Source organism: Petromyzon marinus, chromosome 48 (genome assembly GCF_048934315.1).
Source record: "Petromyzon marinus isolate PM22_M1 ecotype Great Lakes invasive population chromosome 48, UKy_Petmar_22M1.pri1.0, whole genome shotgun sequence".
NCBI classification, from domain to species: domain Eukaryota; kingdom Metazoa; phylum Chordata; class Hyperoartia; order Petromyzontiformes; family Petromyzontidae; genus Petromyzon; species Petromyzon marinus.
In genome coordinates, this window is record NC_133714.1 from 5,250,546 (window position 1) to 5,265,462 (window position 14,917).

General features: G+C 46.9%; 1 protein-coding gene across 7 annotated transcripts in view; it reads right to left on the reverse strand.

Annotated features, from left to right (window-relative positions):
* LOC116952799 (IQ motif and SEC7 domain-containing protein 1-like) overlaps nucleotides 1-14,917 on the reverse strand; it is a 519,292-nt gene that overhangs the window by 15,315 nt on the left and 489,060 nt on the right. For 5 of the 7 annotated variants that reach the window (XM_076074476.1, XM_076074475.1, XM_076074479.1 and 2 more), the window contains one exon: nucleotides 8,582-8,631. The exons of the other annotated variants lie outside the window; for them this stretch is intronic. In XM_076074476.1, coding sequence (XP_075930591.1) covers nucleotides 8,582-8,631 — 50 coding nt within the window. The remainder of the gene's footprint in view (nucleotides 1-8,581; nucleotides 8,632-14,917) is intronic. 7 annotated transcript variants of the gene reach the window in all.

The window sequence follows — 14,917 nt, forward strand, 5'->3', positions numbered from 1 at the left end:
CACAGCCGTCACGGCACCGACGCAGCCCTCAACATCGCTGTCCACATCCTCCCGACTCGCCGCAGCACCATCGCTACGGAGCCCCGGGCCTGCCAACTCTGTGGGCGCATTCAAAGGCTTTCGCTTGTCCGCATAAGGCCCCGTTACACGTTGGGATAGTAAGACTCGCAAGTCATGACTCAAGGAGTCTGACACGTGTTTGGACATTTGGTGTGGATCCCATATAAGTAATGCCGATTATTTGGCCGTCTCTGAGCGACCAGAACTGAATTCTCACGTGGGTAGGAGGAGGGTCTGTTTGAGAAAGTAGAGCACAGTTGCCGACATTTGAGGCAGGGATCTCATTCTGTAATTCTGCTCAGGCATCGCGAGATTCTAAGAGCGATCGGTTAACGCACGGGCAACGATGATAAGAGCCACAACGGAAAAGTTGATTTTCGTTGAAGATCGCACCAGCTCCTTGCCCCAGCGGTCTCGCGCGTGCGTATTCCGCGCCGCCGCCCTTTAATTCATCTTTCCGCTTTTAATTAGCACAGCATGCGGTCACACCTTGATGATGAATGAAATTAGATTTTTCTTTACACGCGGATAAGTTGGGGGTGGGGTGGGGTAAAGCTACATTAATATTTTTTTTTTGCTCTAAATTGTTATTGTTATTCTCACACGACCAGACAACGAATGCTGTTTGGGCATAAAACGATGAGCCAATTGCATCGAATTCCTTGAGCGGAAGTTAAACATTGCTTCACACTTCTTTACATCGTGAACTCGGGCGGAAAAAAAAAATTACATTGCTTAAGATATTATTTTTATACAACTGACCACAGGTGGGGGGGGGGGGGGGTTCAGGGGTCAGGGGTGGTGGGGGGACGAGGGGGGGAGGGGGACACAACAAATGTCGTCTGAGGAGCGCCGCAACGCGCTCCCGCAAGCGGCCCCCCGCCGTCGTGCCGGGGTGCAGCCGGTGCCGGCGAGGAGGAGGGCGACGAGCTGCTTGGTCGCAAAGGCGATCCCTCGCAACGTCGGGCCAACGTTGGTCCAACGGTTGCGACCGCATGACAACGTTGGCCCAACGTTGCACGTTTACTGGCTCATTACTGGTGGCGGTCGGGGGGGTGAGGGGGGGGGTGCGGTTGACAAGGCGTTTAGGGTTTGAAGCCAAGGCTTGTCATGCAGATGACGGTAGGAAGAATAGCAAACACAAGTAGACTCCGCTGGTGTGTCTCCACATATCACGCAATTATGTTTAAGTCCATCGGCCTATTGCCTTATATATATAAAAAAGTTTATATTAATAATAAAGAGCAGTTTATATTTGCTTTTACCTATAATTTTCCACAGCAACACATCGCGAGTTGGTCTGTAATATCGCATTTTCGGATCGAATAGGGTCCCGTATTTGTAAAATGGAACGATCTTGCCAATGACATCTGGTAATCCAGCAGCATGCACTATACAAGTCTGAGTCTGCTGATGAGACCTGTAAAGTCGAAACCGCTGTTCTAGAGTTTGCTTCCTTTAGCAAACGCTGCTTGATAATTTCGTCTGGAAAGCCAATGGAAGGCCGCTGGACCAAAACACATTTTCATTCGTGTGGAGACACAGAACGGAGCTCTGCTTATGTTTGATTTTACCCAAAATGCACCACGGCAACACGGTGAGTTTGTGCTGGGGCAACAGGCAGGCTGCAGGCAGGGTACACGAAGAGTGTGAATCACCTCCGATTAGCACGGTTGGCTACGTACGATGCGAAAGAAGTTCAACGCGCATTGAAGATTCCCTGACAACACAATCCTTATGTTTTAGCAATCTATTTGGCACTTAACTCACTCGATATTTTCCGGGTCGTTGGGAGACCGGAGTAAGCGGCACGTGATATAGTAGTCACAGCCCACAGCGAGAGGCATACTGGATGTGGTGCACAGGGTGCAGCCGTGGGGTTGCGGAAACTATTTTCCGACAGAACCGGCTCAAAATGAGGCCTTGAATTTACAGCATGCGTGTAACGCTCGTTAGACGCGGTGCGTGAGGCGCTCACTATGGGGTCCTTTATGGGGGTCAGTTACGGGGGGTCCAAGACAATGGAGCAACCGCCACCAAAACCGGACGAGGCGACGAGGCCGGAGTGAATGAGTAAACAAACGTGATCAGGCAAATAGAGGGAGCAAGCAGAGATGAGGCGGCAGCCTCAGGAAGGGGTCGCATTGGCTGGGAGCACCAGCGAATTAAAAATACACCACAGGGACAGTAGCAAGCACGTATCAGGAGCACGAGCCACAACTCATGCTCCATAAACCATCTTCAGCAGACCATGCTGGCACGCCTGCAAAATGGAGTTGCGCTCTCCTCTACTCCGCACACGACGAGAGCGATGTCTCGGCGAATTGTAAAACCGCGGCTTGCGAGATGCGGTCTACGTTTTTGTCAAATTGCGTCTCGTTATTGAGAAAAAAATCTCATTACTGTTCTCAAATAATCCCGCCTTCATAGAAAGCGTAAAATGTCACTTAATGATCGTTTTACTTAAAAAAAGTAGCATTGTAAAATTAGGAGCTTGTTTTGGGGATTTTTTTTTTGCAAATAAGCAACGCTTATTGAATTCCCTCACTGTTATAGCCAGGAAATTTAGAATTCATTGTAATCTGAGCAACTAGATTACACCAGAATGAAACTCAGGATTTTTTTTTCCACATTTAAACATAACATTTTCGGAGTTGGGCTGTTACGTCGACGCAGTGACCCGAGCTGGTGTGGAATGTCAGGTGTTTAATAGTGAAACGGAATTGCCAGATGCCGCGGTGGGGAATCGAACCGCTGGAGTGTGCAAACGAGCTCAGGATCGAGTGGGCCAGGTGGTAGGGCCAGATGCTAGGGCCAGGTGTTAGGGCCCACTCACAAATCAGGGGCACAAAAAAGGGCGGCTTGTCGCACGTGACGTTATTGCCAACCGATCGATAAACAAGGTGCATACATAAACCCCCCCCAGATCTCATTCTTATCCCAAACAAAAAAAATACATTTTGAAAGAGTGCCAGAAAACGTCCCCGAAGTTCCCACTGGTTTATGGGTTTGCACAGCGAGCCGCGATGGTACGCTCATATTTACATACTCAACAAGGAGGCATGGGAGGGGGGGAATGAATCAATAAAGTTTGTGCGCAAGTGGCGCATAAATCATCCGGCGATATGAGTCGAATGTGCAGCCTCAGCTGGTCATTAAATTGAAGTAAAAATGATTTTCTCGCAAGCCCCTGCTGTCCCTCCCTTGGATGAATTGATTCCAAATGCAGTTGCCAGGGTGAAGCTTTGCCGTAGGCCGGGAGATCGGACTCGGGCTAAAGCAATGTAGAGGTCACCTGACCACAGATTGCCCATCCGACTTGGGTTTGCTGGAGTGATGGTTTAGACAATCCGGTTCGTTTCATGTGCAAAGTAGGTTTAAAGGATTTGTCAAAATTATTTGCAAAGAGGGCCGAATGTTGACCACAATCTATAAATTTTGTGAAACGCTCCCACCACAAACGCGATGCAATGAAAGTTTGCAAGTTTGTGAAAAGTGTCGTTGAATTGCACGATGGGAAATAATGCGCAATCCGCCAGCACCTTCCCAGTGAATGTTCCCCAGGGGTGTTTGTTCAAATACGCATTCAGTGGATGGAGATATCAACAATAACAAAAATAGACTTCTCACATTTTAAGTATTTGGCTGACTCGTAATGCGAAAACATATGGCCGGTATTTGTCCAAATGCAGAGGAAATATTAATATTCCACGCACTCCTAGCATATGTATTGCATTTATCTCGTGTATAGATCACAGCATATTATATACACGTGCATGTGCATAATTATCATATGTGGATTGTCAATTCGTATTTATAAATATGTTTAGATAATAACTCAGACTGGTTTTGAAAAGCGAATCGACCAATGAACTGAAAGAAATTGTTATTTATATGTGCACGGACACAATTGAGTTCTGCCGTTGTTAAAGTTTGCAATCAGTTTTGATCGCTTTAGAAATCGAAAAGTCAACTTAGAAATTGAACGTCAACTCTCAAATTCTCCGTGAACATTTTCTTGCCTTTATGTTTCATGAAATACAAGGCGGCGCTATTTAAACATTCATCCCAAGAGCAAAAAAACTAATTTTCGTGCTCAAGAAAAAAAGTTAATGTTAATTTTGAACTAACAAGCCTTCACTTATATCAAATGAGTGTCCAGGGACGTTTGAACAAAAGAGGCATGGCATGCCCTCCTACAACTTAAAATGTTGTGGGAGGGCATGACTGACTCATTCTGACATTATTTATCATGGCCCCGTTTAGACCTTGCGAGGCCGAGCAGCGGCACATTATGGGGTACACACTTCTCCCAAGCTCTTGCCCATGGTTACGCAAATTAACAACACAAAGGAGTCCCCGACATAAATTATCCACTCCGCCTGAAAACAGGACGGAACATATGGGCAGGTGGCAGCGCCGAGAGCTTTCCCCACTTGATGTGACTCGCAAAAAGAAGCGACATCTGCGCCGCTCGCCGTGGCAGATCGAGCGTGGGTACTTTGCCCAGGTCGGTTTCAGCGCTGAAACAAACTCCCACTGGGGGAGGAGCAGTGGAGGAATTCGTAATCGGGACTCTCCGCTCGCGGCGGCAGAGCAACGTTGCGTTTCGGGAATGGCTCCTCGCGGCGACTCTGCCACGGCTGCGGAGGTCGTGCCGCGCCACGTGAGCCAGCAGCGGTCGGACGGCACTTGTGTGGCCCGGGGACATGGGGGCCCTGCGCACTGGTCAGAGCCAACTTAGTGCCAGCGGAGGGCATCGGACAGAATCAGAATATTTATTTACGCTGGAGGAATCCGATGAGTTGCAAAGCTCTTTTTTAAAAGATGTCTGGTATTTCACAGACGCCAAAGGCCATGAAATAAAAACTCAACATCTAACGACGGGAAGGATTATCCAGTTATCTGAACCTTTTGGCTGGGACACTTCCAGTACTGAAGTTGGGAAGGGCTTTGGTCGGAGCGTGCTCAGCTGAAATAACAAAAAGACTCAACACATTCAACAACAACACCGCCGTAAAAAGAAAAAATAAATTGATATGCGTGGCAATGGTCTGTCTTCATCGTCTATGTGCTAAGAAGAAAGGCCATTGCCTAAAACATTATCGACTGTATATACCCTATTTAAAGCTTTCGTGACTGCAGGGATTCATCTTCTGGGTTATTTCGGTAAAGTCATGTAGAATGGAGATAAAATAATAAAATAACAATAATAACAGAATAAAATTATCACGACATTTCGGCCACAACACAAGTAGCCTTCCTCAGGTGAAGAAACAGGACTGTCCGGAAGACAGCGCTTGAGTGAACCCTGCCAAGCTTGGAAGCGTCTTTTAAGCTGTGTGGGAGGAACAGAGCGCCTTGACAAAGGAGTTAACATATAAATTAGCATGTAACTGGGGGATTAGCATTATGTTGGTGTGGAAACGGAGGAGGGGGGAGAGGAGTTTACATATAAATTGCCATGTAACTGGGGGATTAGCATGATGTTGGTGTGAGGGATTAGCACCATGGAGAGCGACGAGCTTTGTTCAGACGGACGAGTCCATCTATGTTCGGAACGGAGGAGGGGGGGGAAGAGGAGGAAACAGCCACGGTGCGCTGCTCTGTCCTGTGTTGCGTTATAACTATGCTATAAACTAGACTACTATACAATACAATATTATACCTTCCAATCTAAACTACATTGCATAATATCGTATCCATAGACAAACTCCACCCTTGAATTATACAATGCGTTACTATTGTACGGTGACTTACTTCTCACACCAATATCATGCTAATCCCCCAGTTACATGCTAATTTATATGTAAACTCCTCTCCCCGCTCCTCCGTTCCCACACCAACATCATGCTAATCCCCCAGTTACATGCTAATTTATATGTAAACTCCTCTCCCCGCTCCTCCGTTCCCACACCAACATCATGCTAATCCCCCAGTTACATGCTAATTTATATGTAAACTCCTCTCCCCACTCCTCCGTTCCCACACCAACATCATGCTAATCCCCCAGTTACATGCTAATTTATATGTAAACTCCTCTCCCCGCTCCTCCGTTCCCACACCAACATCATGCTAATCCCCCAGTTACATGCTAATTTATATGTAAACTCCTCTCCCCGCTCCTCCGTTCCCACACCAACATCATGCTAATCCCCCAGTTACATGCTAATTTATATGTAAACTCCTCTCCCCGCTCCTCCGTTCCCACACCAACATCATGCTAATCCCCCAGTTACATGCTAATTTATATGTAAACTCCTCTCCCCGCTCCTCCGTTCCCACACCAACATCATGCTAATCCCCCAGTTACATGCTAATTTATATGTAAACTCCTCTCCCCGCTCCTCCGTTCCCACACCAACATCATGCTAATCCCCCAGTTACATGCTAATTTATATGTAAACTCCTCTCCCCGCTCCTCCGTTCCCACACCAACATCATGCTAATCCCCCAGTTACATGCTAATTTATATGTAAACTCCTCTCCCCGCTCCTCCGTTCCCACACCAACATCATGCTAATCCCCCAGTTACATGCTAATTTATATGTAAACTCCTCTCCCCGCTCCTCCGTTCCCACACCAACATCATGCTAATCCCCCAGTTACATGCTAATTTATATGTAAACTCCTCTCCCCGCTCCTCCGTTCCCACACCAACATCATGCTAATCCCCCAGTTACATGCTAATTTATATGTAAACTCCTCTCCCCGCTCCTCCGTTCCCACACCAACATCATGCTAATCCCCCAGTTACATGCTAATTTATATGTAAACTCCTCTCCCCGCTCCTCCGTTCCCACACCAACATCATGCTAATCCCCCAGTTACATGCTAATTTATATGTAAACTCCTTTGTCAAGGCTCTCCGTTCCTCCCACACAGCTTAAAAGACGCTTCCAAGCTTGGCAGGGTTCACTCAAGCGCTGTCTTCCGGACAGTCCTGTTTCTTCACCTGAGGAAGGCTACTTGTGTTGTGGCCGAAATGTCGTGAGAATTTTATTCTGTTATTTTTATTATTTTTATTATTTTATCTCCATTCTACGTGACTTTTCTGAAAGAACCCAGAAGATATATATACCCTATTCAGGCGATTAGGTTGCTGAATGTGTTGAGGTTTTGTTACTTATTATTTTGCAGCACTGCTAACACCAAGTGCAAATGCGCTCCCAATCATGCTCTGGCATCAAATGCGATTTTTTTACGCACAAACTGCAACTTCAGGTTGTGCCTCAAGTATTTGCTTCACGTAACCGAGAAACCGAATCGAAAAAACGTACAAAAAAGACCGTCGGCGCAAAACATCACAATGGCGACGAGGTTCAGCTTTTCGTCCTGACAACTGAGACACTCCGATCGGCGCAACCGGGCAGAGGTGGGCACTTGTGGCAGGTGGGAGAGGAGGCAGCCAAGACACACGGTGCGACGATGCAGAGGGCCACAGACATGCAGCAACAAGCCACGCAGTCCACAAGCCATGGCGAATAACCAAACCACCACGACCACAACAACGCCACAACACCACCACCACCACCACGGCAAGAAGTAAAATAAAACACAACACACACACACGCGCGAGGCGCCCACACAGTCACGGCTGTAAAGATTTCGGCGGTGGGGCCTGATCATGACTGTGGCCCTGTTCATCAAAATCGAATTCTTCTACCAGCTTTGAAAAAGAAAGAGACGTCAGTATTATTGTACGTAAGAGGAAACTGCTTTCAGTAGCACAGCTACACGGATGGGGATTTTTGTTGTTGTTGTTGTTGTTATAAGTATGGCGCTAGACATCAAATGTTCAACTTGTACGCATGCCGCTACCGCATGCCGAGGTATTTTTCTTTTTAAAACCCTTTAATTGATAACGTTTGAGTGTTCTTAAATGTCCCTTATTTGCATACCCAGCATTGATGACCGATAGATATTTATATGCATTTTGAATTGTATTTCTTGAAACGGTGTAGAATACAATACTGTGTGTCTATTTGCCTGTATTACGAAAAATTTACGGCAGATTGAAAGGAGTTACGATATTTTTGAACTGCGTACACCTTTTATCCTTTTACCGTAACTAAAATTTTTACGGACGCATTCGTCCGTAAAGTTTAGTCGTGAAGCGCTCTGTGACGATTCCATTGTGAAGGGCGCCGAGTTACACGCACGCACGCACGCACGTACGCTGAACTTCGTTCGCACCGTACGTAGCCAACTGTCCTAATCGGTGGTGCGGGGAAGGGCAAACTAACTCAACGAAGGGCAAGCGTCTCGCGGTGCTTTCCGCTGTGGTGTGCGTTTTTTTGTTGTTGTAAATTTGTTGTTTATTAAACGTCACCCATTTACACCGCGCGGCCGTTCGGGTTTCAAGCGCGCGAGATTTGTCTCCCGCCCGACGCCCTGGGAGGTGGGAGCCCCGTCCCTTTACGGCCGAGACTGCGTGCAAGCAGCGAGGCAAACACGAGCAGCAGGCGGGCACACACCAAGCAGGGCCAAGCATCGTGGAGCGATCCCGCCGCTTACTTACTTCAATGTTGCTGTCTAGGGAACCGGCACTCCCCCTGCGGCCACGCTTGCCTGGCCCGGTACATACGCACACGCGCGCACGCACACATTGGACACGCAAGGCACGCACGCGCGCGAAGGGGGCACAGAGACGCAAGCGTCCAGGCGGCGGCAAAGCCCGCGGGCGACACCAAAAAAATAATTGACAAAACACGCACAAATCGAGACCGTACGCCGCAGAGGAACGTCATCCTGGGAGATTGGGAGCTTGGGCACTTGTGGGTGACACGGCGACGCCTTGTTCAGGAAGGGAACGTCCCTCAGAAGGGTTCATGCTGTGCGCGGTGCGCACGTTCGTATCACAGCAGCGGCAGCGTTAGCGGTCAGCGCGCTGGGCACTGAACCTCCACACCTCCGATTTGGCACAGTTGGCTATGTGCAGAGCCAAAGAAGTTCAACAGACATACATACACACAGACATACATAGATACAGACATACATGCAGACATACATACAGACATACATACAGACAGACATACAGACATACATACATACAGACATACATACAGACATACATACATACATACAGACATACAGACATACATACATACAGACATACATACAGACATACATACAGACATACATACATACAGACATACATACAGACATACATACAGACAAACAGACATACATACAGACATACAGACATACATACATACATACAGACATACAGACATACATACATACATACAGACATACATACATATAGACATACTTACATATAGACATACATACATACAGACATACATACAGACATACATACAGACATACATACAGACATACATACATAGACATACATACAGACATACAGTAAGGGAAAAATGTATTTGATCCCCTGCTGATTTTGTACGTTTGCCCACTGACAAAGAAATGATCAGTCTATAATTTTAATGGTAGGTTTATTTGAACAGTGAGAGACAGAATAACAACAAAACAATCCAGAAAAACGCATGTCAAAAATGTTATAAATTGATTTGAATTTTAATGAGGGAAATAAGAATTTGACCCCCTCTCAATCAGAAAGATTTCTGGCTCCCAGGTATCTTTTATACAGGTAACGAGCTGAGATTAGGAGCACACTCTTAAAGGGAGTGCTCCTAATCTCAGCTTGTTACCTGTATAAAAGACACCTGTCCACAGAAGCAATCAATCAATCAGATTCCAAACTCTCCACCATGGCCAAGACCAAAGAGCTCTCCAAGGATTGTAGACCTACACAAGGCCGGAATGGGCTACAAGACCATTGCCAAGCAGCTTGGTGAGAAGGTGACAACAGTTGGTGCGATTATTCGCAAATGGAAGAGACACAAAATAACTATAAATCTTCCTCGGCCTGGGGCTCCATCCAAGATCTCACCTTGTGGAGTTGCAATGATCATGAGAACGGTGAGGAATCAGCCCAGAACTACACGGGAGGATCTTGTCAATGATCTCAAAGCAGCTGGGGCCATAGCCACCAAGAGAACAATTGGTAACACACTACGCCGTGAAGGACTGAAATCCTGCAGAGCCCGCAAGGTCCCCCTGCTCAAGAAAGCACATATACATGCCCGTCTGAAGTTTGCCAATGAACATCTGAATGATTCAGAGGAGAACTGGGTGAAAGTATTGTGGTCAGATGACACCAAAATGGAGCTCATTGGCATCAACTCAACTCGCCGTGTTTGGAGGAGGAGGAATGCTGCCTATGACCCCAAGAACACCATCCCCACCGTCAAACATGGAGGTGGAAACATTATGCTTTGGGGGTGTTTTTCTGCTAAGGGGACAGGACAACTTCACCGCATCAAAGGGACGATGGACGGGGCCATGTACCGTCAAATCTTGGGTGAGAACATCCTTCCCTCAGCCAGGGCATTGAAAATGGGTCGTTGATAGGTATTCCAGGATGACAATGACCCAAAACACAAGGCCAAGGCAACAAAGGAGTGGCTCAAGAAGAAGCACATTAAGGTCCTGGAGTGGCCTAGCCAGTCTCCAGGAAGCTGAAGGTTCGAGTTGCCAAAGGTCAGCCTCGAAACCTTAATGACTTGGAGTAGATCTGCAAAGAGGAGTGGGACAAAATCCCTCCTGAGATGTGTGCAACCCTTTTGGCCAACTACAAGAAACGTCTGACCTCTGTGATTGCCAACAAGGGTTTTGCCACCAAGTACTAGGTCATGTTTTGCAGAGGGATCAAATACTTATTTCCCTCATTAAAATGCAAATCAATTCATAACATTTTTGACATGCTATTTTCTGGATTTTTGTTATTGTTATTCTGTCTCTCACTGTTCAAATAAACCTACCGTTAAAATTATAGACATACATACATACAGACATACATACATACAGACATACATACATACAGACATACATACAGGCATACATACATACAGACATACATACAGACATACATACAGACATACATAAAGACATACATACAGGCATACATACATACATGCATACAGACATACATACAGACATACATACATACAGACATACATAAAGACATACATACAGACAGACATACATACAGACATATATTACATACATACAGACATACAGACATACATACAGACATATATTACATACATACATTACATACATGCAGACATACAGACATACATACATACAACCCGGCGGTCAGAGTCTGAATCCCGCTCACGGCCACCGACACCAGTGACGCTTAGATAAACCAGTCCTGGGCCTCCCCTAGGTCGACTAGGCCTCAAATGAGTGCCTACTTGGTGCGATGCGTAAACATCGCCACTTCGGAGACAAATGACGGCCGGCGAGGAGGCAAGTGTTCTACACGATAAAAAAAAAATATTCGACGCTCGGAGCCACTTTTTGAGGAAGAGCGATAAAAAATAGAATACCCGTTGAATTATTCACAACCACGATCTTGCATCGAGAGCAATGGCCCCCGTAATAACAGTGCAGGAAATCAAAGGAGCCGAAACATCACAGAGAAAAAATGCAACCCCCTGAGCAAAATCAAACCAAAAGGCAGTTGTGGCTAAGAAGTGAGGAGGAGTAAAAGGCAGGCTCGCTGCCTGGGCACGGAGCGTCCGGTATTTTGTGGGCGATTCCCTTCCTGTTCTGTTCAGTGGATGGCGGTGCAAGGAGCAAAGAGCTTCTGCAGCTCCGTGTAGGCGACACGCACTCAAGCGATGCACCCACAGCACTGAACACAACTGACATGGTCGTACAGGAGGAATCCTTCAAGAGTGCGTGTGTGTATGTACCCGGATAAGTGTGTGTGTGTGTGTCAAAGTGCACGTGTGTGTGTAGTGAGGAGTGGTAGTGCAGTGGTTAGCGCATTGCATCACGGACTCGGTGACACGAGTTCAATTCCCTCTCACGGCCAACATCAGTGATGAATATCTAAACGGTGCTGTGCCTTTCCTGGATCGACTGAGCCTTTAAACGAGCACCTGGCGGAACAAAGAGCCTGACAACACGATTGGCTCTTGCCACCTAAAGAAGTCATTTCATTAAATTTATTTCATTTATTTGGTATAGCCCTGTGAGCCATTTGGCTCTTGAATTGAGTGCAACCGCAACAAACAAACACATGAACAAGAAAACAAATTAAAGTGACTATGCGCAGAGCTACGGGAAGAGACACAGAGGCAGAGAGACGAAGTGAGATATTTGAGAAAAAGAGACAGAGAGGCAGAGGGAGAAGACACGTGGAAACATACGGAGGCAGACAGGAATACAGCGAGGGACACAGGGTGAGATTGAGACAGACACAGAAGGGAAGGCAAAGAGACAGAGAGAGATAGGTAACAAGGAGTGGGGCAGAGAGACAAAGACAGGATGACAGAGAGAGAGAGAGAGGGAGACAGAGGGACAGGGGGAGAAGACACGTGGAAAACTACGGAGGCAGACAGGCGGGCAGAAATATAGCGAGGGACACAGGGTGAGATTGAGACAGAGACACGGATCGGAAGACAAAGAGACAGAGAGAAATAGGCAATAACGGGGAGAGGGATAGAGAGATGGAGAGAAACAGAAAAAGTCGGCAGTTTATTGAAAACATACAGATCAGCTTCAAATTCAGATGGAAGAATACCTAGATAATGTATCCGGCGTCGACTAAATATTAAATGGTGCTCCTCGGTGCATCTCTGCTCTTAATGAATAATGTTTAAATGTAAAATACTTAAACGGCAAAAATGTAAGACCATAAACGAACAGACATGCTTATCCATTCATTCATGAGTCATGTACTGAATAATTAACACATCTGTGTTATTACTAATTGATTCATTTTGAACACTGGTGCATTATGTAAATGTGGCAGTCTCACCAGGCTGCTAATGGGAAGAGCAAACTTTAAGTAATTTGATGTAATGCACACACTTTGCACCCAGCAGTCAATTTGGCTGTCGCACCGACTCAAAAACCCTCTTATTGTGAATAATTCTCTTGGATCTTTGTGAATGAATGGACACCATGTGATTTCGCTTGAAAAACCCACAGGGACAGCTGCAAGAAGACCCGTGATGAATTTCACAGTTTGTAGCCTCGAAAGTTCTTGGCCTCCAACAATACGGCGTGACGTCTTCGCGCCCCACCGTCCCAGCTCTCGTAAATTAAAAACGTTGAACACGGGAAGGCCGGGTCCAGCCATGGCCTGGAGGGGGTCAGAGGCCCGAAGACCCCTTCTTCGAGCTCTGAGCCCGAAAAAAAAAGCCAGCCTCAGCCAATATTGGGCTTGGCAGCGCGAGGAAGCGCGACTGCAGGCACAACGAGGCACGCTCGTTGTGCCTGCCGCGTGCCGGTTGGCATGGAATTCAAGGGCCATAAGCCGAATTAAAATATAAATTATCCTGAGACCCGCTCACTGAATTGGATTCCTCAGCGACTTCTGTCTATTTATTTACTCTAATGGTTTTTTTTCCATCGGATCGCTTGCTTTTTTTTTTCCCTCTCAAATCTCAATCGAACGCTTATTTGAAAAGAGTCATCACCGACCCCTGACCCGCGCGCGCTTCGCGTTTTCTAAATCGGGGAATATTACGGGGCGGAATTAAAGACGCACGAGGCGGTCTGCGCTGCTCGGAGGCCGGACGCCCACTCAGCGGCGACACACCGCCGAGGGAGCCGACAATCCACTCACTTGCTTGGAGAACATCTTGAAGACACCAGTGGAAACCCCGGCGGCCTTCACGTGGACTGCCACGCACTTTTTATTTTTACTTTTCTCCATCGGCTGACAAGTTGGACGTCGGGTTTTTTCAGTAGATGTCACGGAAAATGAAACACTTTCGGGGGGAGGGGGGGGTGGTGGTGGTGGTGCTTGTTAACTGTCGCCCTCGCCTCATCCCGCGATAGCCCCATGTGCACCGTGAGGGTAAAAACGCACCGCACGTTCAAAGCGGGCCAGCTGCGTGGTCTGTCAGTTGCTGGCGCGTTGCTGACGGCGTTTGTCGGCAGAGCGAAGGGTAGGGGGCTTCTGCGTTTGCAATGATGAGGAAGCTCCACAGAGGCCGACTTTATTTTTTCTATAACCGAGCGGGGAACTCAAGAGGCCACGATGAGTCTCACTTGTACGTATGTATGTTGGGACTTCTTTCGCACCGTACGTAGCCAACCGTGCTAAACGGAGGTGTGGGGGGAAGGACAACAAACTAAACACAAAAATCGGTTCTAAAGAAATTAGTTTTCAATCTAGATGTAGAAGTGCAGTGGCTTCCTAATTTTGGAAGGAAGAGCACCTGAAAGCACTTGGCCCGCGGCCTTAGCCAATGCTACGGCAATGTGCGAATGTACTTATAAGCTATTTTTTTATTTTACCAGGTAAGGCTCACTGAGCACTTTATAGCTCTTTGTCATAAGCGACCTGGCCACAAGTGATAGCTCAACGAAGTGTTGTCTTAACTTGTATACCAGCCAAATACTCTCAACGCGTGTTTCTAATGTGGAGGAAAAAAACCAGACGACCCATAAAAAAATCCATGCCACCAAGGGGAGAGGCACACTGCAGCGTGCGCAGATCCGCAGCAGTCATTACACCCCGAGCCAATCGCTGACCATCCTTACTGAAGGCCCTTGCTCATTACGGTACACCTCGTGATACCGAGAGCATTCAATTTACAGGCAGTTTTTTTTTTTCCCCCCGAAAATGCATTCAAAATGTAAATGTAACTGTGTGATAAGATGTGAACTTGGGGAATGATGCACCTCTAATCACAGCGATAAGACATTACAGTACATTAATTTAAGTGCCCTTGCTAAGTACGGGCGTGTGTGCAGAATTAGTAGGCAAGGGACTCCGCTCTTGTTTAATGTAAATATCGCCTGC